The 20,280-nt window shown below is 46.2% G+C and overlaps 2 protein-coding genes and 1 pseudogene across 13 annotated transcripts; 1 reads left to right on the top strand and 2 right to left on the bottom strand.

Moving 5' to 3' along the window:
- Positions 1-1,033: 1,033 nt before the first annotated feature.
- On the top strand, positions 1,034-13,013 carry LOC125535641 (uncharacterized). 11 transcript variants are annotated; one of them, XM_087543127.1, is made up of 16 exons: positions 1,034-1,293; positions 1,389-2,177; positions 2,600-3,366; positions 3,466-3,639; positions 3,704-3,949; positions 4,077-4,344; positions 4,466-4,814; positions 4,903-5,098; positions 5,185-5,283; positions 5,372-5,629; positions 5,716-6,127; positions 7,918-8,017; positions 11,053-11,271; positions 11,355-11,562; positions 11,887-12,007; positions 12,129-13,013. In XM_087543127.1, exons 3-10 carry the CDS (start codon positions 2,605-2,607, stop codon positions 5,615-5,617), a joined length of 2,340 nt encoding a protein of 779 aa, XP_087399253.1. In that variant the 5' UTR covers positions 1,034-1,293; positions 1,389-2,177; positions 2,600-2,604; the 3' UTR covers positions 5,618-5,629; positions 5,716-6,127; positions 7,918-8,017; positions 11,053-11,271; positions 11,355-11,562; positions 11,887-12,007; positions 12,129-13,013. The 11 variants fall into 11 exon arrangements, with proteins under 11 accessions (XP_087399253.1, XP_087399254.1, XP_087399255.1 ...); XM_087543128.1 differs by having other exon boundaries at positions 1,034-1,297; XM_087543120.1 differs by lacking the exons at positions 1,034-1,293; positions 1,389-2,177 and adding exons at positions 2,214-2,356; positions 6,573-6,655.
- On the bottom strand, positions 6,662-7,989 carry LOC147983791 (uncharacterized). Its single transcript, XM_087543130.1, has 4 exons — positions 7,900-7,989; positions 7,541-7,794; positions 7,372-7,447; positions 6,662-7,289 (listed from the first exon to the last, which is right to left on the bottom strand). Exons 1-4 carry the CDS (start codon positions 7,987-7,989, stop codon positions 7,182-7,184), a joined length of 528 nt encoding a protein of 175 aa, XP_087399256.1. The 3' UTR covers positions 6,662-7,181.
- Positions 13,014-17,427: 4,414 nt separating the features above from the next.
- Positions 17,428-20,280, bottom strand: LOC125535640 (protein FAR1-RELATED SEQUENCE 5-like; annotated as a pseudogene). Its single transcript, XR_015615752.1, has 6 exons — positions 19,982-20,280; positions 19,665-19,877; positions 19,020-19,287; positions 18,243-18,932; positions 17,678-18,140; positions 17,428-17,592 (listed from the first exon to the last, which is right to left on the bottom strand). The product of XR_015615752.1 is annotated as a protein FAR1-RELATED SEQUENCE 5-like (transcript).

The raw sequence follows: 20,280 nt of genomic DNA, 5'->3' as shown, positions 1-20,280 counted from the left end.
TCCTCATTCTCATATCCCTGATGTTGATGTTACAGGAGTAGATGATTATCATGAGCCTAGGGCGTCAACATGCGTCTCTGCCTCCAGCAAAAATGACGACTTCCACAACCTTCTCATGCACGGCTATGCGGAGCCCTCTCTTCCTTCCTCAAAGTCATCGTCAGTGTCTCCCTAAACCATCGAGGACACGGGCACCAGCAGCAGCAATACCTCCAGGTCCATCTCGCCGGCGATCAGCGGGGCATCCTCACCTACCTGCTCACGTCACCACGGCCCGAGACCTGCTCACCATCATGCTCCACGGCTAGCTGCTCCCACTAGCATAACCTATTACTGCCACTAACTGCAGCCTGCCTCTGCCTACAGCGCCGACGGGCGATCATCTCCTACGGCTCAGGGCCGACCAGTCATCAGTCGACTTTATCATAATAGAGAAGCAGCGCATATGGCCGCCCTCTGACAACCTCACAATGACGGCCAAGGTCACATGAAGCTGGACCAGGAGCTGGACAGCAGGACAGGGTGGAGGACGAGTTCCTGACCATGCTCGACTTGATAGTTGATATGAAGAAACTATTGGGGTAAGAGAAGGCCACATATTTGCTTGAGTTTCATTCCCATCAAGCCTGGCTGGACGCTCCGCCATCATTGTTGTCTACTCTATGATGGTGACAACACCTATATGCCATTTTGTTCCTCTGTAGATACAGTCCTTCCACTCTGCCTTAATTCGTTGTACAGTATGAATCAATACCCTAAACGAAAATACTCATGTGAGCCCGAGCTCACAGGACCTCGGTATCTGTGCCACTTATTTCCCTCGTGATCTGGGCCGGAATGGGTATAGCGGTAGGTATATTGACGGTGTTGTTATTTCCCGAAATAGGAGTTGGCCCACCACATAGGTAATTCCGTCAGTTAGCTTGGTGACGGATCAGACGGGACTGGACGGGGTGTGCCGTTTGGTCGCACATTCTGGTCTAACAGAGCCGTTTAGCTCATTTATGAGTACTAGTGGTGGCAGGCACCAATCTTCTCCAGCAATACTCCTCCCATCCCTCCCCTCTTTATAGTTCTAGATCCATCTCCCCATCGGCTGATATTGCGAGCGAGCCAACCCAGTCTAGTAGAACTTGTCCTTCCGGAGAGCATCTCTGCATCATCATCCTCCAGTGGCTTCGAGCAGCTCCCACCACTCATCAGCTGCCTCAGTGCGGCGGCCGGGTATTCACCTGGATTGCTCGGGCGGGTCAGAATGCAGGCGTTCGTTTCTACAAGTGCGTCAACAAGGACGTGAGTACGACCCATTCTCGCAGCTCTCGATCTACTCGTGTTTTCCAAACATCTAATACATTCTTCTTCCTTTGCCGATTCGATTTGTTTTTCAGTCCGGGCTCTGCAACTACATGAGAACCAAGGACGAGTACCTTGCCGAGCTGAGCTATCATCTGGGGGCGGCGCAGCAGCCAGTGCACGGAAGCAGCCAGGCGGGATCTTATCTGAACCGCAGGGTTCGTGTCGGAGAGCAGATGCGAAGTGTTCCAGCCGTTGCACAAGTTTTCAGGGCCCAGCCATGGGTTAATCAAGGAGGCACATCCGCCGCCACCCTCCGTGTTCTTGTGTTCTTAGACGGAGCCATACTGTTTGTCGGAGTGCTGATCTTGCTGGCGCTGGTCAAAGTAGTATTCCTGCTTAGTAGGTAGATGGTGGGCATGTTCACGGAGTACTTGGAATAATTATGAAGGTGTGCCCGTAGTATGCAAAGCGCTGTTTAGGCGAGATGTGCCATGTGCTATTAGTGTAAGCCCGGTGTAATATGTCATGAACGGAGTAATGAATGTATGGTCAGTTATTTTCTGTTATGCAAACGTATGGTCTACTACCCGGCAGTATCAATCGTTCATCTTTTTTTTCCAGCAATTTTACGTTTCTGATACAATTAGGTGTGTGAACAGTGTTTTTAATTAGCGCGGCCTGCGACCGGCACGGTTGGCGGACGCAATAAAGTCCACCTACTAGCTACGGCAGCTACCTCCAGTCCGTATACCAAGCCGCCCACGCGCACCCACCCAGCGCCCCTCGTTTGTATCGCCTCCCCGGTTCCCTGCTGCTTCCGAGCAGTTGCGGCGGCTACTTTGGCCGACGGCGAACCCACTGTATCCTCGGAAGATTTGCAGGTATGCGTTCGATCTATTTAAATCCATCCCCCTCCCCTGCCCTCTCCCCCACCTTGACTATCCATCTGTTTAGTCCATCATATTAGTTCAAATGGGAAGATCCCCAAATCTGGATCCGTCGCATGGGTCAAGCTCCATAGGATATGTTGTTTCGTTTTTCCGGATCTGCTTACCATCATGTAATTGCGCTGCACCTAGTGGGTTCTTAAAACATGCGTTTTCTAGTTTAGTTGGAGATCTGTTCGTAGGCGGACCAGGCACATGTGCTTCACCATGTATTAATCTCAGAAAAGTTTGTATCTTCAGCAACGAGAACCATGCCATTGTCTGAATCAATTTCAGCATAGTTGTACCCTCCAGATTTTTCGAAAAAGTTCATGATTCTTATATATGCTCTGAGCACAATTACATTTCATATGTAGGCATCATGTCTGACGCTAGTAGTAGTGATGGAGTGGCAGTCCTAGGTGATGCTGGAGAAGCTAACAATTATGAGCAGCTATTGCCTGCTACTGAAGCACAACCGCCTCCTACTCCAACTTCTAGAATTTCAGTTAGGAAAGCCGTAGAAGTAATCGAGACATTCGATGAGTACAAGAGATGGCTTGTTACTGAAATTGGGTTCGGTGGAATGTTAAAGCTGCCTATGCTCCAGAAGCTTAACCTCAAGTTCAGTGCTTGGACTATGAGCAAGGTATGCGTCGAGCGTCGAGCAATTGTTCTGTCAGAAACCAAGATTCTCAAGTTTTTTGCGGAGGACATACACAAGGTGTTCGGCATACCATGTGGACACCGGAATGTTAAAGGGCGTGATGGATTCATTAAGCCAGAAGCTGTAAGATTTATTAAAACCACACTAGGGATGGATAGGACAGGAGTGCATAGCCTACGCGCTGCCGAGGAATTCCTTTTGCGTGACATTTCCGAGACGTCCAGCAAGCTAGAGAAGGATTGCTTCCAGATTGCATTCATCATTTTTGTGATGGGGCATGTGCTGGCACCCAGAACAAAACATGATTATGGAACGATAGACTACTGGGGTGCGCTGGCAAACACGGAGAATATTGCACAATTCAACTGGTGTGAGTTTGTACTGGAGTTTTTGCTCGAGGGAGTCAGGCGGCTTAAGAATGACATGATGGCCAACAACCCGAACACCAACCTGGTTGGTTGCCACTTGTTTTTGCAGGTTTGTCAAGTAGTGGTCTAATTTTAACTTTCAGGCGCAATGAAAAATCGTGCGAATCATTTAATTCACATGCTTGGCATGTAAACAACTTCTTTACAGATTTTCTTCCTCGACAACGTTGACCTGGGACTTTTCAACAAGAAGCATAATGTCCTTCCTCGGATTAGTGACTTTGACCAAAACAGCATCAGAAACATGATAACCATGGCAACCGACATTGGGAAGGGCCCTGCATCATACACAAAATGCATGGTAACCATGGAAGCTTATCAAGTGAGGCTGGCAACATTTTTTATGTTTTTTTATTCCTAACAAGACACTCATGTCTTCATGGCAGATTCGACAGGGCCATGATATATGCTATGGACGCTGCAACATCCAAGATTCTACTGAGAGAAGCTCCAACAAGCAACTAGTAGGTGGTAATATGGATCAACATCATAGCAACCCAACCAATGACAGGGAGGAGTCAGTGCATGCATCATCATCTGCAGCTGTCAACCTCATGGATGTGCAGACACCTCTACGAGCGCTCGGGCCAATTGATTTTGCAGAGCATATGCGTACCCGATACCCTAGCTTGGTATGATTTACTACACCGTGGCGTTTTTCCAACATTCTTCTGTGATTTGTGCTTAGTTGGACATGTGTCTGTTCATGTCACGCATTTCTGATTTTGTATCTGGTGGCATTCTTTTATGCTGCTGCAGGTCAAGGACGAGTTGAGTTTCATACTAAAGGAGCAGAATGCCAAATGCCAGCGTGAAATCAACACTGCTCGTGTCAATGTGCAGGCAGACATGATTAAGTTTGTCGACAAGCTGATGACATCGATCAGCAAGAGGTGCATTTGCTGTGCTGCTCGAGGTTTTACTGACTGTCCAGCAAGAGCAATTCAGCCATGCCCAGGGGTCGAAATTCAGACTCCTATTGGCCCGAAAATCCCAGGCGTTAGGCTCGACATGTCTGCTTGCAAAGGTTTCCATGTTTGTTGTTTTGTAACACCCTATGTTGTTCTTTGGTTTTACATGGTGCAATGTAGTGCCATTTACATGCCCCGCTAAGTCATTTTCATGACAAATGTCACACCTTTGTTTAGGTGCCACGTCTCGCCCCAGGTCTGATGGTGATGATCAGGGAGAACAGCAGCAGAACAAGCGGGCGCGCAATGATGAAGGAGCAGTCGCAGCCATGACAGAACAGATTATTCTGTTTGCAAGGCAGACCCTACAGTCAGTAAGCAAATTGTTTATTGACCTTCCGAACGATGGCAGTACAACGGTGTTTGGACAGAAGGCAGTCGTGCTTCCAGGAAGAAAATATGTTTTTAGGGCTGGTTTCCAAACTGACCCATGGATCAGGGGGGTTGTACCGTGCCCACCTCAGCCCTATGTGTCTGAACAGTTGGAAGGGTTCTTCAGTACGGCACCACCAGGAGAGCTATCTAGGTGATTATATCAAACTAAGTCATTATGATACATGATGTTCACTTCTTTCAGTCGAGACAGTTCACATTCATATTCTCTTAACTCACAGGAACTTCCTTGTGCATGAGAACCCAAGGTTCTTACGAATAACCGGTGCAGCGATGAGAATGCAGTTGGTTCAAGACGAGCCGATTGACCACGAGCTGATGTTAGTGATTATTAGAAGGTACTGTCAGGCTGATCAGGAAGCAAACAAACACTCGCCGTATCTAACATGGAGGCATCCACTTGAACCAGAGTTCTCGGTCAGCTATACAATTTTCTGTGCACATGTAAAAACACCTTGCTTTCATTTGTTATTATACTGATGCTGGATATGTTCTAAATGCAGACACTGGTATTGTCAGATCATGATTATGTCCATACGATGTCTATCCAGAAACCATTAGGGGCGGATGCGCTTAAGTATGACATCACATCAGCTCAGCTGGTAAGAGTTGTGTACTAGCAACGCCGAATTCATGTTTGTTTTTCAGTTTGATTTCCTGCTGGACTTATGCTTCCTGTCTTCTATTCAGTTCTTCATGCCCGTCCCACGCCCCGAAGGATGGATTGTAATTTTTTGGGACATGGTCACCCGCACGATGTTTGTTATCGAACCGATGTACCACAAGAAAAGCCGACCCCTGACCACTCATGAGAGGGACGAGATTATTGCTTGGAAGCTACACGATGCCCTGTTCAATTGCTTAGATGAGTACTATGCTGGGTGGCCCGTCAACAAAGAGAGATGGAATGTCAAGTTCCCCTGCTCTTGCCGATAGCATTTTCACTAAGTACATTCTTCATCCACCCTTCTTGTTTTCACTCAGCCACCTCCACGATCTTGTTACTTATCTAATTGTGATTTGTCCTGTGCTAGAAATGAAACAAGTGCTTGCGTTGTTCACATCACCGCCCATTTCGACGGCAAGAAGCTAAAGCTGCCGCTAACCAAGGTTTGTCGCTCAGCCATGTCTCACATGAAAGCTACTGGTGTGCCCTGTGTAGACTGATTTTTCTGCCAACATCAATATGCTCACTACCATTTCTGAATATCATCTTTTGCAACACACCATATCAAAGACAAAGCGGGAAACGCTTTACGAGTGCATGAAGTTGCAGGGCAATTTCTCTTCCCACGCACGCGACACTCTGTGGCGCCTCCTTGCACCGTCAGACTCCATATTTGAATCAGAATGAGTCACCCTTCTATATTTATGTGTCTTTCAATCTAGCCACTTGATAATAAGTGTCTTACAACTTAAGCCCCCGCATCCGGTGTGTGATCCAAGGTGATGTTTCCAATCAGTTGTTATAGTTATTATGTCGTAGTCAAGCACCTAAACCATGCTGTATTTCTGAAGTGGATTGTTCGATGGTGAAAGTGCAATATGCATGCTTTAATTTTCTACGCAATTTACCCATTTTTCCAATGTGGATATACTACCAATTTATCTAAACGAGCCGTGCCAACGTAATTACACAAGTCAATTTTGTGCCAAACCAACCTCATTGTTTTGTAACTGCCCCTCAAACAATCAACTCTCCCTCGCAGGACCCTTAAGGCCAACTTGGAAAACCAGGCAACAATTCAATGTAATTCCTTAAGTCACATTGGAACCATTCCCTAACCTGGGCACCATGTTGCAACCAAACATTTCTTCTACATTTTCCCACCCAACAACTTAGGCATAGTGCAATATTCATGTTTGTTGGTGTGTTTCTTTCATGTGCTAGGATCATCACATATATTTTCGTCAGTGTGCCCCGCCATTCATCTGCACATGGTGTTACGGTTTGGAGCTTCAAGTGAGCCTAAGGTTGGAATGCCTCACCCTATGCCATAGCCACATATATCTTACCTTATGCCAATGCAATACTAGAGCAAACGTTTTCCTTAATGAGCACAACAATGCACGTGAAGTTAACCATCTCACTAACATTACTAAACTTATACCAACTATGTCTAGCATTCTCAAATACTTGGTGTCCATATGTCTTACATAGCCAACGGAGACACACACCCCAGATATTACATAACTGACCAGCATACAAGTCTAGTTCAAACTTAGCTGGTAATAAACTTAGACGTGGCAGCCAGGTAGTGATAACAATCTCTTAAACCCCCCTCTCCCTCATGTTGAATGGGGTGTGGAAGCTAAATTGCATCCCTTCTTCGGCGCCATTCTGTCTTCAGTTTTGTATCGCCCGTGAAATCTAGGAACCGTTAGCACACCACAAATTTGTGGGGTGGCAACTAACATCCCCAGATCCACCTATACGCAAACACTTCTCTGACCGTCTCGAAGATTTGTGTTCCAAAAGGATGCTGCTATCCAGTAGCATTTAGAATGGCAGCACCTCCTCAACCATGAAGTCTGGCAGCTCACCCACATTGCCCCTCATTGAGATAACTTCATATGCTATGGATTGTCGCAGGTAGTTTAGGCGCCCCTGCAATTTAGCACTTCTCATTTTTAGACATTCTCGCATATTTGTTTCAAGTGATGAATAAATGTTAAGGTCGTCTGCTCACCGGGGTTAGCTGAGTCTGAAGATATAGCCCAGTGTACTCCCTGCTGTAGTTGATAATGTGCAGCCAGCTATCCTCTCTGCTTGTACACGAGCACATGAAAATAAGTTAGAACTTGTATGTGGCACAATTTATATTTTTGAAAATTCGAACATGTGGTCATCCATCATACATCTCGCAGCTTTCATGCATGCCAACGTTGTAGTTGATCGTCCAGCCCTGAGCCGGCACATACCACCCAGCGATGTTCTCATGTATGCAACGCCTAAGTCCCGCTAGGATGAAGTTTGCATTGTCTTCATGCTTGTACTGCATCTCCTCAATTGGCTCTGAAGTCTCACATGGGTCCATGACCAACAATGTCCTCTCTTTGACATCCACAACATATAGTGACCAACTTTCCATCATTGGGACTGGGAGCATGAGCTGCATAGCAAACAGAAGAACATATATTCTTGTTCAATCTGTCACATTCGATAATATCAGCAACGTTCATATAAGCTCATGCTAGTATATTTGTTGACGGGCTACCTTCTTTGTCCATTGCAGTCGATGCCCGAGCGCCTCATAGCTCATCATTGTATTCATGAATTCGAAGTCCAAATCATAAGACCTGTACATAAGAGCGAGCTACGCAAAGGGACAACAAGTAAGTATCCATGTGTTTCAAATTCAGGCCATGGTTTATGACATGTAAGTACACACTCACCACAAATCGCAAGTCAAATATGTGTCGCCACCTGATCTCCCAATTACCGTACATTTGTCCGTCCTTGTACACCAGCATCCTTGACACAGCTGACCAACCGACTGTTGTCAGGTGTCCCTCTGGGCCAAACTCATTCACAAAGTCCTCACCTGACATCACTATCAGGTAAGGCAACAGGTGTTTGTACCATTTCCTGCAAGTTCGAAACACACAATTCAACAGCCGTGCAAAACAACATACCCAAGTTTTTACATGTGATCTACTCGATTAGGAAATTAACTTACCGGTTGCGATTCCTTGAGCTCCTAATGCACATTTTTTCCCAGAATTCCACAACATTCTTTGTAAGGGGTTCCTCATGCTTCAGACCAGCTTTACCGGGGAACACGTCTCTCTTGTTATCCATTTCCATTTTCACTATGGTCCTCACCATGCCAACACGCAACCTCAGGTTGCTATTCATTCGCCCTGAGACGACTCCTACCCCCTCTCTACGCCAGCATTCACTGCACCAGACAACACCGTTACAAAATTAGATGTAGTTATGTTCCCCCGTACAGATTCACCTATAGATATGTATTTTATATCACTGGTAACAAACCTGTCTATCCATCATTCCTCGCTGCATGTTCGTTTTGAGCATGCTGCCCATGCAGACCAGTAGTCCCTGCTGCCGATGTTTCTCCAACATCTCTGACTGCAAGTACATATAGATGGCGCGAATAAGATATGGCATGAGACCGTTTTATTGAGTTGTGGTTACAGGTTGGGTTTTGTTTCCCACTCACTTGTATTCCCCGTGAAGTTATGTCCTGCAATTCGCTGAAGTACACCTACACCAGTTGTCACTGGTTCTGCTTGGTCCGGTTCTGCAAATCCACGCACTATAATAAGAGAATTGAGCAGGATTCATCAGCTTATTAAGGTTGAGATTTTTAATCACCTTCATGATGCCCAGATCTGCCAATAGGTGGATTCAAGTCATACCCACCACCTACAGAAGTAGCCCCTGCTCCAGAACCTTCTCCGGCTGCCCTGACTATCAATGCAAATACAAGATCAATGCCTGTCATCGCATTACTCAACAGTTCTTCATCATTAGGGAATGTTTTTCACTCACTTGTAATCTTTGGAAAGACATATCCCGTACTGATTCAAAGGACACCTCCTCGAGTTGTTACCGTTTTAGTTTGCCCTGTTGCTGGAAGAGCAAGCATTATATTCTAGTTAGCCCTCTGCTAATGTGACTTAGTTGGTATAAGTTGAGTTTTAATTTTTTTTACAAACCTTGACGACGCTCATCATTCCCGGGTTGTGCTATTAAAACATCTCCCCGAGCTGTCATCGTTTCAGTTTGTCGCGTTGCTACAAGTTCAAGCAGTATAGTTAGTCAGTCTAGTGCTAATTTGATTTACTTGAAATAAGATTAGATTTGATTTGTCTACGAACCTTGAACATGATCACCATTCCCTGGCTGTTCCATCAACCCATTTTGGTCTGAGTCGTTACCACTCCCATCGTTTTGATCTGAACTTCGTGTCGAGGATGACTGCCTGCCTGATCTCTTGATACGTCTCCTTTGTCGGCACTGCTGGATCCCTCTGTTTGCGCTCTGCTTATGTCGCCTTCGGATTCCTTCTGGTCCTCTACCTGCCATGTATAATGGACAAACATGACAATTTGAAATTCTGAATCTACGCCCCCTGGCCAATATGTACACCAGCAGCAACAGCACCTGCTTCATTGGTCCCAGCCGGCACAGGTTCAATCACCGTTGTTGCTGCCATTGGATGGTATTCATGTGGTGGCGATGATCCAACAAATGCCATCCCTACAAATTTGTAAATCAAATCTCCCACCAACTGGTTCATGAACACTGTCCCCAATTTAGTTGCATACATTATCTCATGCAAAACACTTACCATCTATTGTCGTCTGAAACTTCATGCAATGTGTGTTCCCCGTGCTTCCTTGCCTAGCTGTATTGCTCACTAGTGCCGCCACGTCTGCTCTGACCTCACTCACTGTGGACAAGAAGTAAACAACATTATCACGTAACATCATGCACACTTTTGGTACGAACATTAGCAGAAAACAAGGGGGCTCACCTGCTGTTGGCAAAGCTAGCATCATCTCTCGATGGCCTCCCGGGTATGCTCGGTCACACACAGTGTTGCCTGAATTATCTTCTGCTTTAACAGAATCCACTCTTGAAGTATTCTCTGCCAAAACAATATCATCATTTTTACAAGTTGTAAGGTACATACTGGTTTCATGACTATTTGTACAAACGCATACCATTTAGCTCGGGCCCTGTCTCAACCTCTCTATCTGGAGTGCTTATGGTTAAGTCAATGAACACCACTGCAAGACATGCAATATGGTTAGATGTATGTTTACCTTTGTACATAGATTACATTTTTTCGCACCACTCTCACATACCTGGAGCCTCACCATCAACCTCATTATGTGATACTGGAACACTCATAACTAAGTCAATGAATGGAACCTCCATCTCTGCAACAAGATCATGCGTTAGGTCTATTTCCACATATTTGTCTACTGGTTGCCGCAATGATCATTATTTCTAAACTGACCGTTCGCGTCCTACAAATTCTGTACTGATGAAGCAAATAGGCCATCAGGTGACATTATCATCGGTTCAACATGATCATTTTCTATGAGGCTGCCATGGTATCTTCCAAGCATGTCATCATGAGCCCCCATACTTTCCGACCCCGGAGATAATGGCCCGATGTCTACTTGCCCTATTGCAATCTCTTCTTGGGCACTTTCTATGAGCACGACATTCATCATGTTGCGCACCCCCATACCCATCAAAATAGCTTCAGCTGCAAAATCAAACATTTTCATTTATGTCAACCATCCACAAATCCATTCCTGTGTTCATGTGAAAGAACTTTTTACATGGTCATTCAGCGGTGCTAACCTTTAATGTCTGCTGATGCTTGCAGGAACCTGCTTATGAGGCCAGCGTGCAAGTTGTCGTCTGCCCTTTGTTTTGGATCCACCACATACTCCGCCGAATCTGGAACGCCACTACCGACCACTGCATTTGCTGGTGTCATCGGTGAATCAGAATGTAGCCTGGTTGGTTCAGCTCCACCGTCTACAGCTTGACCTGCAATACAAAACACATTCCACGTGTTAGCCCAGTACAAACTGAAGAGCTGGTGGGTGTGCAAAATGATTTGTTTGCTGATATCTTTGCTGCTCATATACAACTGACTGATATATTTGCTGCACCAACCTGCAGAATGAAGCTCTGGGACACTGGGCTCTAGTGGGTGTGCAAACTGAACCGACGGCACTCTGGAATCTATTGGCGGTGCAAATTGAAGAGCTGGGACACTGGACTCTACCGGTAGTGCTACCGTGCTTTGTCCGGCGATCCGCAAGCGCGGTGAATCATCTGTCCGTGCTGCCAGCTCTGTCCAATGCCATCACAATCTCTATTAAGCATGGTGGGTCACGAATGGGGCATGATGAAACAAACTCATTTTATCCTTTACGTTGCACCCTTACCTGGTATGCTAATGACAGGTGGACGCGGAAGACCTAGTTTCCCAGCTTGACTTTCTGCATTGTTTAAATACATTTTTTGTTAGTCATACAAAGCATACATACACAGCACATGCATTCATTTCTGAATCCTAGATGCTTGAACTCACCTTCACGCTGCAGAACTCTTGCATGGTTCCTTCCTATGTGTTCATAATGAGTCTTCATATCGTCTTCGCTATCTGATGATTCAAATTCGCTATCTTCCTCTAATATACTTTTGACAGGATCCTCTGCATCAATTTGCCGGATGCGGCTCTGCCTTCTGGCTTCATAACCACCTTCATTGATTACAACTGGCTGCTCTCGATCCCTAACGGCTTGCGTTTCTCTACCTGCAACACATCGGTAAGTAGTGAGTGCTATGTACAATGGTACCACCAAACAGATTTTGCCGATCCAAATGTTAACTTGTCGCACCCACCTTGCAAATCGGCTGCAACTTGATTAACCTCTTCTTCATTTTCAGATGCTGAATCGTATCCATCACATTCTGCACATAGTACACAAAGGACAAAAGTTATTTGAACAACAATCACAATCACATGTTCCGTGCAACGGGGTGAAGAACAACTAGTGCAATTTGTAGTTGAAGTTTGTCCGAAACATACCATTTTCCTGGCTCCGGGACCTGGACCCTTCAAAGCTCATTTCATCCTCTGACTGAGCAGTTGAATTGGTGTTCTTCATCCATTTTCAGCGCTGATAATAGCCAGCAAGCCAGGTTGACCAGTGGCACCTTCATTATTAATTACATCTGCCTCGTCATACGAGTCATACACTGGAACTGCAAATTTTGAAATGCAATTATCAATAAACTAACATTTCAGATTCTCTTGCTCATCCATAGCATAATGCATCAATGTTATGGCTGTCTTGAGTGCCCACCTGTTGGTTCGGTACAATCGCTCCCAAGCTCCTCAACAACAAAACCTTGATTCCTTATAGCAAGCTGCATATTATTTGATATATGTTCTTCAGCGTCAGTCTGTGCAACGCCTGTCAGTGTGGCCATGGTCTGGTTCTGACCACTCAAGTTGTCTCCCCCTTCGGCTGCTCCTTCGGCACCTCCTATGTCCATGTTGGCACTGTCCAAGCTTGGATCGCCATTATGTGCTCCCACTCCTGCATTTCCATTGTTTGCTGCAAAGAGCTGAAAGTTTGCCAATGAAGATTATTAGTAAGCAGACACTAAAGCATCATGACATCGACAATACTTCAAGTTTGCTCTGTTTTACCGAATTAGTTGTAGCTGCCATTAGAGGGTGCCACATCCATACTTGCTGCAGCATGTATCCTTCTGGCCTGATCTGTAAAACACATTTACATTTTCATCATTTTCATCATTGTATGATTGTGTCTCTCATCAAAATAATAGTGTAATTACCGGGTAATATCCTGGGTTCTCCCTCTCTAGCTGGATTAATCTCCTCACTAGTGGATAAGAGTAAGCACAAATTCTTGGCAGGAGATTCGATCGTAGGCTTGCTGGCCCATAATCCACCCAGTCCAGTTGTACGTACTGCAAATGAAAGAGGGAGACTCCAGTGTTAGCGCACATAATTTTTCAATAATAGATTTAACCAATGTGCTACCAAATCACATGACTTGCCTGTAGAAAAAGTGAATGCCCGCCTATGATAGCCACCTTAGCTCCAGTTGCTACGTTTGCTTGGTACTTTTCGCCAGATATCATCACGAGGTCGACTGAGTACCGTGCAATGTTGTACTTCCCTATAGCCCATGGGTCTTGGACAATGGGCAATATCTCTTCTAGTATTGCTGCAACCAACTGTCTAGGGCCTAACAAAGTGGACACAGCTAGCAAAGTCGAAGCAACTGTGAATGCTATGGTCTCTTGCTCATTCATGAAGCATGGGTTTAGCCTACTAATGACATACTCTAGGTCCGAGACCTTTAAGCCTCCTCTACCTCGCAACCCTAGCATCCCCCTGACTCTCTGAACAAGTGTAGATCTATACATGGGTGTGCCAAATTCCACAATCCTCCCATGACCACGTACGCCTAAGATCCTAACTGCATCTTCATCAGTGATTGTTCTAACTTGTCCATCTGGCATTCGCAATGTCCTAGTTCGAGTGTTAACTCTACCCATCAAGTCAGCAGTGAAAACCCTATCTATAGACCCAGCATATCTGTTCGTCAACAAGCCAGCCATGTCGGTTGGCTCCATTGCATGGTAAAACAAGGTACCTAACCCTAGGAAAGGGCCGGTCACGAACATGGATCTAAGCGCTGGCTCGCGTCACCTTGCATTGGCCAGGGCCATCTCGTCGCTACCACACTGCCGGCTCCTCTTCTTTGGGCGGCCGCGGCTGCGGCTGCGACTGCCAGATTTTCGTTGTTTCGGCGATCTCGGAGGCCTGGCCATCGTCACCCGATGACCTGCAAAGATCAATCACACATTCAGATGTGTTAGTTCTTCCTGCCATTTGGATAGCACTACTAGCATTAGATTAAGAACCAAGGCCGTACAGGAAGGCCCCTAGATTATCTACTCGCTGTACGCGCCGAAAAGGTCAACTGGAGCAAGACAATCACGTAGATTAGCTACCAAAATAAGGGGACGGATCACAACGGAGTAAGCAAGGAAGTTAGAACCGATGCCAAGAGGAAAATAATGGCCGGAGCACGGCCGACGGCAGAGTATGAGGAAGAAAGAGCCAGGCGGGTACAAGCTTACCAGAAAGGCAGCGGTTGCTTCAGCTGTCCACCGGAGATCAGGTCAGATCTGGTCTTTCCCCTTTCTGCTTGCTACCATCCAAATCTAGAACAGAGGCTCACAGTGCTCGCTAGTGGAAATGAGCAGGGGGCGGCCCGTGGGGTGGGGTTAAAACCAGCACACTCTGCCTCCACTGTTCCAGCTACCCATCCCCCACTCTTTATTTACTGCTCGTCGGAGGTGGTTTTTTATTAGGTACAGCTTGGAACCCTCCCAGCACGACACATTTTAGAATCGAGAGGCGGGAAATATCCACGCGCCACCCCGTCTGAGCGACAGAACATGTTTCTACTAGTGATCGTTCACCCAACTGATTAATGAGGTGAACTACATACATCGCCGTTCCACTTTGCATGCATCAATCATGCCGATCTCCATGCCATGCTGGCCGTACTTTTTGCAAACATCCGCGGGTTCACGCTTTATTGCATACTGCTTGTATATTTTAGGACCAGCACCCACACTGCACGTACCCCTATATAAAGAAACTTCCTAAGTGGGGGTCCAGCTCGAAAAATGCAACATGACAAGGACAGAGGATGTTTTCCACTGCCCTCACCACTCCTGTTGACCTTTCTCCCGAGCCAACCCCAAGTAAGGACAAATGCATGCATATGCAAGCACCCGTGCACAATGCATTTTTTAATGCTTAACCAATCCATGCACCGTGGTAATCACCATCTGCATGGCTACTATGGACCACCGCACGGGTCGGATGCACTAATTTAATCAATCATGGCCTATCCAATGACACCAGGCATGCATGCCCATCCAAAACACATTTAGCATCATGCAATAGAGATGAGCCACATTGACACACATTAATTAGTAGTAACGCATACAAGTAGATCCACTGCTGCAAGCCATACTACTTAGTTTACTACTCCACGCATCAACCAGGAAGGAAGCTACAAACACACTTAAGAGGACCACAGTACTTAGTCGGTAGATACACCATCAGCACGGCAAAGGCGCCTTTGCCTAATCTGGATGAACAACATGCGGTCTACACTGCAGATACAGGGTTGATTCTAGCACGTTTGGTGATACGCCGATTACTCTCCTCCACATCTCCAACCTCTGGTAAGTTGACTTTCATGGGTTCTTTTAGGGCAGACTGCATTTGATTAGCAGCAGGGTCGTGCTCTCCGAACCCTTCCTCTGCTGCCACACCCTCTTCAATCTTCTGGTTCAGGATCAGCTCCCCTGCTTCATCTTGAACTGGTACTTCGTCCACGCCGCTATCCCGCGCAAATAAGAATTCATTAACTATGCATGCGAGCTAGATACTCCCTATGCGAATATCTGGTTCACTATGCGCACCTGCACAGACACCGTGGAGATGCCTGAGTTATCGCTAATCACATCTAGATCACCATCTCCCTGGTTAACGGATGGTTTTGATGCAGCAGCCACCTGCAATGTAAACACATTTTCATGAGTACTACTCCCACCATCACGCTTGATTCAAGGCAGGGGAAGCAAAAGAGAATGTACCTGGATCGATCCATTGCAACCCTTTGAGCAGTCTTCAGTAACTGTGAACGACGAGGCAGGACGAGAAACTGATAAAGCTCCCATCAGGTCTCTTTAAAATGTGAATGGCTATGAGGTGCTCCAAGAGCTAGCCCCCCTCGCCCATTTGTACGCCGCGGATGCCCACATCCCGCCCACAAGGTTTGAATTTCGAAGTGGAAGCCCACCCGGCTGGCTTCAGCGTTAGGCACGACATGTGTCCACTACATTTACTGTTGTCCCTCGGTCAGCATGGGCAAGGTCAGGTTGGCTTACACATGGCATGGACACAAAAATACATTCTGGTTGATTTTCAATTGGCCGTCCAAGGAAATCCAGCTTGGGCAGCAACCATAAACATCACACATGTATAGCAGACGTCTGCATTCTAAGGGGAGCCTCTCTGAAACAAACATGAGTCCATTCTCATAGGTAACTGACAACCTTCAGTACATTTTCAGAAAATTCAGTCTACGCATTCCAAACAGACATACCAAATTCTGTTACATGGATTCGAAAACAAACACTGGTTTACACCCAGACTTTACAGACTGCATGCATTGTAAAGTAATGTATTTCTTATCAAAGCTCTCACCACACAGGCCGCATACAAATTACCTCAGCCTCAGTTCTGCAACCTTCTGACAGTTGTTCCTGCGATGACCTTCGACTCCACAGTTCTTGCATCTCGCTGGCTTCCGTGGTTGTTTTGGTACATCCCCGCGTTCCGGGCAGGTGGTGCATTTGTGGCCTTGCTGCCTGCAAATACCGCAAAACCTTGTGCGCTTACTTAAACCTTCATATGGGGCCTTCTCCCTGCTTGTTGTCGGCCTGCCCACCTGCTTCCGCCTGGCTGGTGCTAACAAGTTCTGCATCTGATTACCGGACTCATTAGCTGAATTGCTGCCAGCATCTTGGTAGTTCATATGTGAACCATCCACACCCTCGCACAAATCGCCATCTGATTGTACCATGTTCACAACCCTCATGCTGCCAGCTAACCTGTCTTCCAACCCCAACCCATCCCGTATTTCTGTGAATGGCTTCATCTCTGATACACAATTTTTGAACAGTTCTGTCAAACGTTTGTAAGCTGCCACACTTGAGTCCCCCATCCGGACAAGCTCCATAGCTTGCATGTACATATTGTAGTGCCGGAAACTAAATGGGTTCTCTTGAGCATTGTCCTTCTGGTACTGCACCAGGTGTGTTGGAAGTATGTCTCTTGCATCCCTTGTCCACCTTTTCACAATATGCTTCTTTGGTATTTCTGTCACACGAATGAAGTCAAGCACCTGCAGTATGCAATAGAACATCGGAATTACTTGTTTGATACAATTCACCAGCTAACAATTAGCAACAAATAATATCACATATATTTTTTCACCTGCAGTATATGGCTGCACAGCAGCCCCATGTGTGCAAACTGACCACACTCGCAGTCAAATTCTTCTCCTCCATCAAGCACAGACACCTTGTATGAAGTTCTGCACCATTTCTCCCTCCGCGCAGCATCTGTATGTATTGCAACATACTCTTTACCCTTTTCGATCTCTTCCACTTGATATGCGCCACACTCGTACAGTATATGACCGAATTGTTCAAACATGGCTCTGGTGTATATCTGCCCAGCATGCCTTTCGGTTGCCATATTAGCTCGCATAAGCGGCCTCCCCTGCAAAACAAACCATCCATAAATAAGTTCACAATTCAACGCCTATACATAAGTGGCAGTAGTATGTCTTTTAATTTTTGGATACTTCTTACGATTGCTGTCCGCTTCTCCTCGTAATTTTCCTCGGACTCCCTGTCAAACATTAAACTCATATACTTCCTAACAAACATATGCATTGGGCATCCAGGAGGCACGTAGTTCTTCAACATGTGGTTTGCGCTTTCACTCCGTTGGGTACTAGTCATCTTTGCACAGAATACACCCTTGAAAAATGGCTTTGCCCATTTGTGACGTATCTCGTACAAGTTGGTCATGTAATCGTGATTTTTCAAGTTGTATTTCTCTATGAGGTACTTCCAACCTTCTTCAAACTCATCTATCGTTAACATGTGATTGACAACCTTGTGAAACTCCGGTCGGAAATCACTTTTTTTAGTATAATGGGCCGAGCGATTCCTTTGCCTTCTTAAGCACATGCCACTTGCACCAGCGGTGAGCCGTGTCAGGCAACATATTACTAATTGCGACCTCCATCGCCCTGTTTTGATCTGCATTTTATGAATCACACGGTCATTAGTTTTTCATGTTCAAACTTGCATAATTAACAAGATACTTTCCAACCAAACTAAATAATAAGGAAAGTCCCTTACCAGTCAGGATTGTTTGCGGCGCCCTGCCACCCATTATCCTAACAAACTCCGAGAATACCCACTCAAATGTCTCCACTGTCTCGTGTTTAACTAGCACCCCCGCAAGTATGATGATCTGAAAATGGCTGTTAACCCCAACGAACAAGCCAAACGGCATGTCGTACAAGTTGGTCCGATAAGTTGTGTCAAATGTAACTACATCTCCAAAGAAGTTGTACTGCAGCCTGCTGTTGCCAGTAGCCCACATCAAGTTGCTTATTCTGCCCTCACTATCAGCTTGAACCCGGTATGTGAATTGTGAATCCTTTGAACACAGCTCCTGGAACACTTCCATTGTTTTCCTGACATCATCTTCGGACTGCTCACGGCTAATCTTGCCACATAAATTTCTCAATGCTCTTTTCGTGAATGGTACATTCTCCATCCTCCCAAAGAAGCTACCAATGATGCTATACACCTTTGCGAGGCTGACATTGTTTTGTCGCAACTGCTTGACCAGGTCTCTGCTGTAGACATCAATATGCTTGTGTGACGGCCAGTGTATTGTTTGGCCGTAGGTTTGTGTCAAAGCATGGTTGTGCACATCTCGATGCTCAGCTATGTACCACCCGTTGTCCTTGGATCGGAGTAATCTCATGAGGGCTGGGCATTCAATCGACAAGAACGAGTATTTTCAACAATCGGCTTCCCCTGAAGAAATAAACAGAGCATCATATTCAGTTAGAATGCACGGAAAAAGGCCATGTTTATCAAAATATGCTGAAGTATTGGCTGTACCGCGCATCCACATACGATCTCTTGCATGCACTTTGTCCGGTTCACATTTAACCTGCTTTTCCCATATCTAATCCCGAATCCTTTTTCCCATGAGTACAGGTTGTAAAAGTCGTAAGCTTCACCTAGACTGTCGAAACTTGTCCCAATCTTTGGGACGATCACTATGTCCCCTGGAGTCTCTGCAAACTCTCTCACAGTCTTCTCTAGTGCCGTGACCCTATCCGAGCAAGGGGCCCTGCCTTCAGCGGCGGCACCTACACGCACTCTGCTTTGAGATCAGAGTAAACAATCAGGTGGTGAGTCTAATATTACAGGGAATACAACAATTGTAACCCATGAAACCACGATCACAAATGACCCTTTAAACATTCATTGTCATGAATCAATTAACTTATTTGCAATTTCGCAGGCTCCATATTTACATGCTTATATATGTCAAGCCTTTGCACCTAAATACACAATTCTGTAAACGCATCTCCATGTAAGGGACTTCGATATGTAAACTTATTCAGTTCATTGTCTACGGCGACCTCAACTTTATAGTAACTGAATCATTCAGAGCATGCTTACGGAATCATTTAGTTTCTGCTATCAAAAATGCAGTAATGAGATCTCATGGAATTAAAATGCCATAGTTCAGAATACCTTTGGGTCCAGCCTGGTGCTTTAGGGTCCATTTGCTCTATTGAGTGCTCGGAGCACTGTGGCATGTCCGCAGCTTCTGTCTCCGGCAGACAGATCTGGGCGTCAGCACTTGAAGCGGCCGGTGCTGGAGGCTCAACCTCCACCGCCGCGGCGACTGGGAACCGCACAGGCTCTATGGCGCTGTTATTATCATTCACCTCCTCAAGCAGAGTTCTGGGTCGTTGACACAAACTTATCAGCGCCATATTCTAGATCGGACCGCCCAACCCCACAGTCAAAAGCGTTGGTACATAATGGTTAATGAAGCAGATTCTAACCTGTTTATTGGCTGCAGCAAGAACTCCATGGTCACCGGAGCGTGTGCGAGGTCGCCGGACAAGCAATATTGGTCGCCGCAGTCAACCACTCCACCCTTTCTCTTGCCCTGGGGTGGAAGACAAATCCAACTTCACCACACCTACCAGCCCACCAGCCGACCCTCTGCATTAACTGCGCGCGCTGCTGGAGGCTAGCGGAAACCACCGGACCTGATCCACGGATCGGAACGGCCGCCACCCCTCGAGCCACGGCTCAGGCTATCTCACTCGACGCCGTCCGCCCCTCCGTCCATTCATGG

The sequence above is a fragment of the Triticum urartu genome, chromosome 2A (assembly GCF_056163025.1).
Source record: "Triticum urartu cultivar PI428250 chromosome 2A, HENAU_Tu73, whole genome shotgun sequence".
NCBI lineage: Eukaryota > Viridiplantae > Streptophyta > Magnoliopsida > Poales > Poaceae > Triticum > Triticum urartu.
This window is presented reverse-complemented; position numbering and strand designations above follow the sequence as displayed.

Excerpts from the sequence above, each read along its gene's own strand:
- LOC125535641 (XM_087543121.1), top strand. The coding sequence starts at position 2,269 with ATGGGAAGATCCCCAAATCTGGATCCGTCGCATGGGTCAAGCTCCATA. Across the intron at positions 3,950-4,076 it reads GTACCCGATACCCTAGCTTG|GTCAAGGACGAGTTGAGTTT; the intron begins GTATGATTTACT and ends ATGCTGCTGCAG. Across the intron at positions 5,284-5,371 it reads ACATCACATCAGCTCAGCTG|TTCTTCATGCCCGTCCCACG; the intron begins GTAAGAGTTGTG and ends TCTTCTATTCAG.
- LOC147983791 (XM_087543130.1), bottom strand. The coding sequence starts at position 7,989 with ATGTACAGGTCTTATGATTTGGACTTCGAATTCATGAATACAATGATG. Across the intron at positions 7,448-7,540 it reads ATGCATGAAAGCTGCGAGAT|AGAGGATAGCTGGCTGCACA; the intron begins GTATGATGGATG and ends GTGTACAAGCAG. Across the intron at positions 7,290-7,371 it reads TTCAGACTCAGCTAACCCCG|GGGCGCCTAAACTACCTGCG; the intron begins GTGAGCAGACGA and ends GCTAAATTGCAG.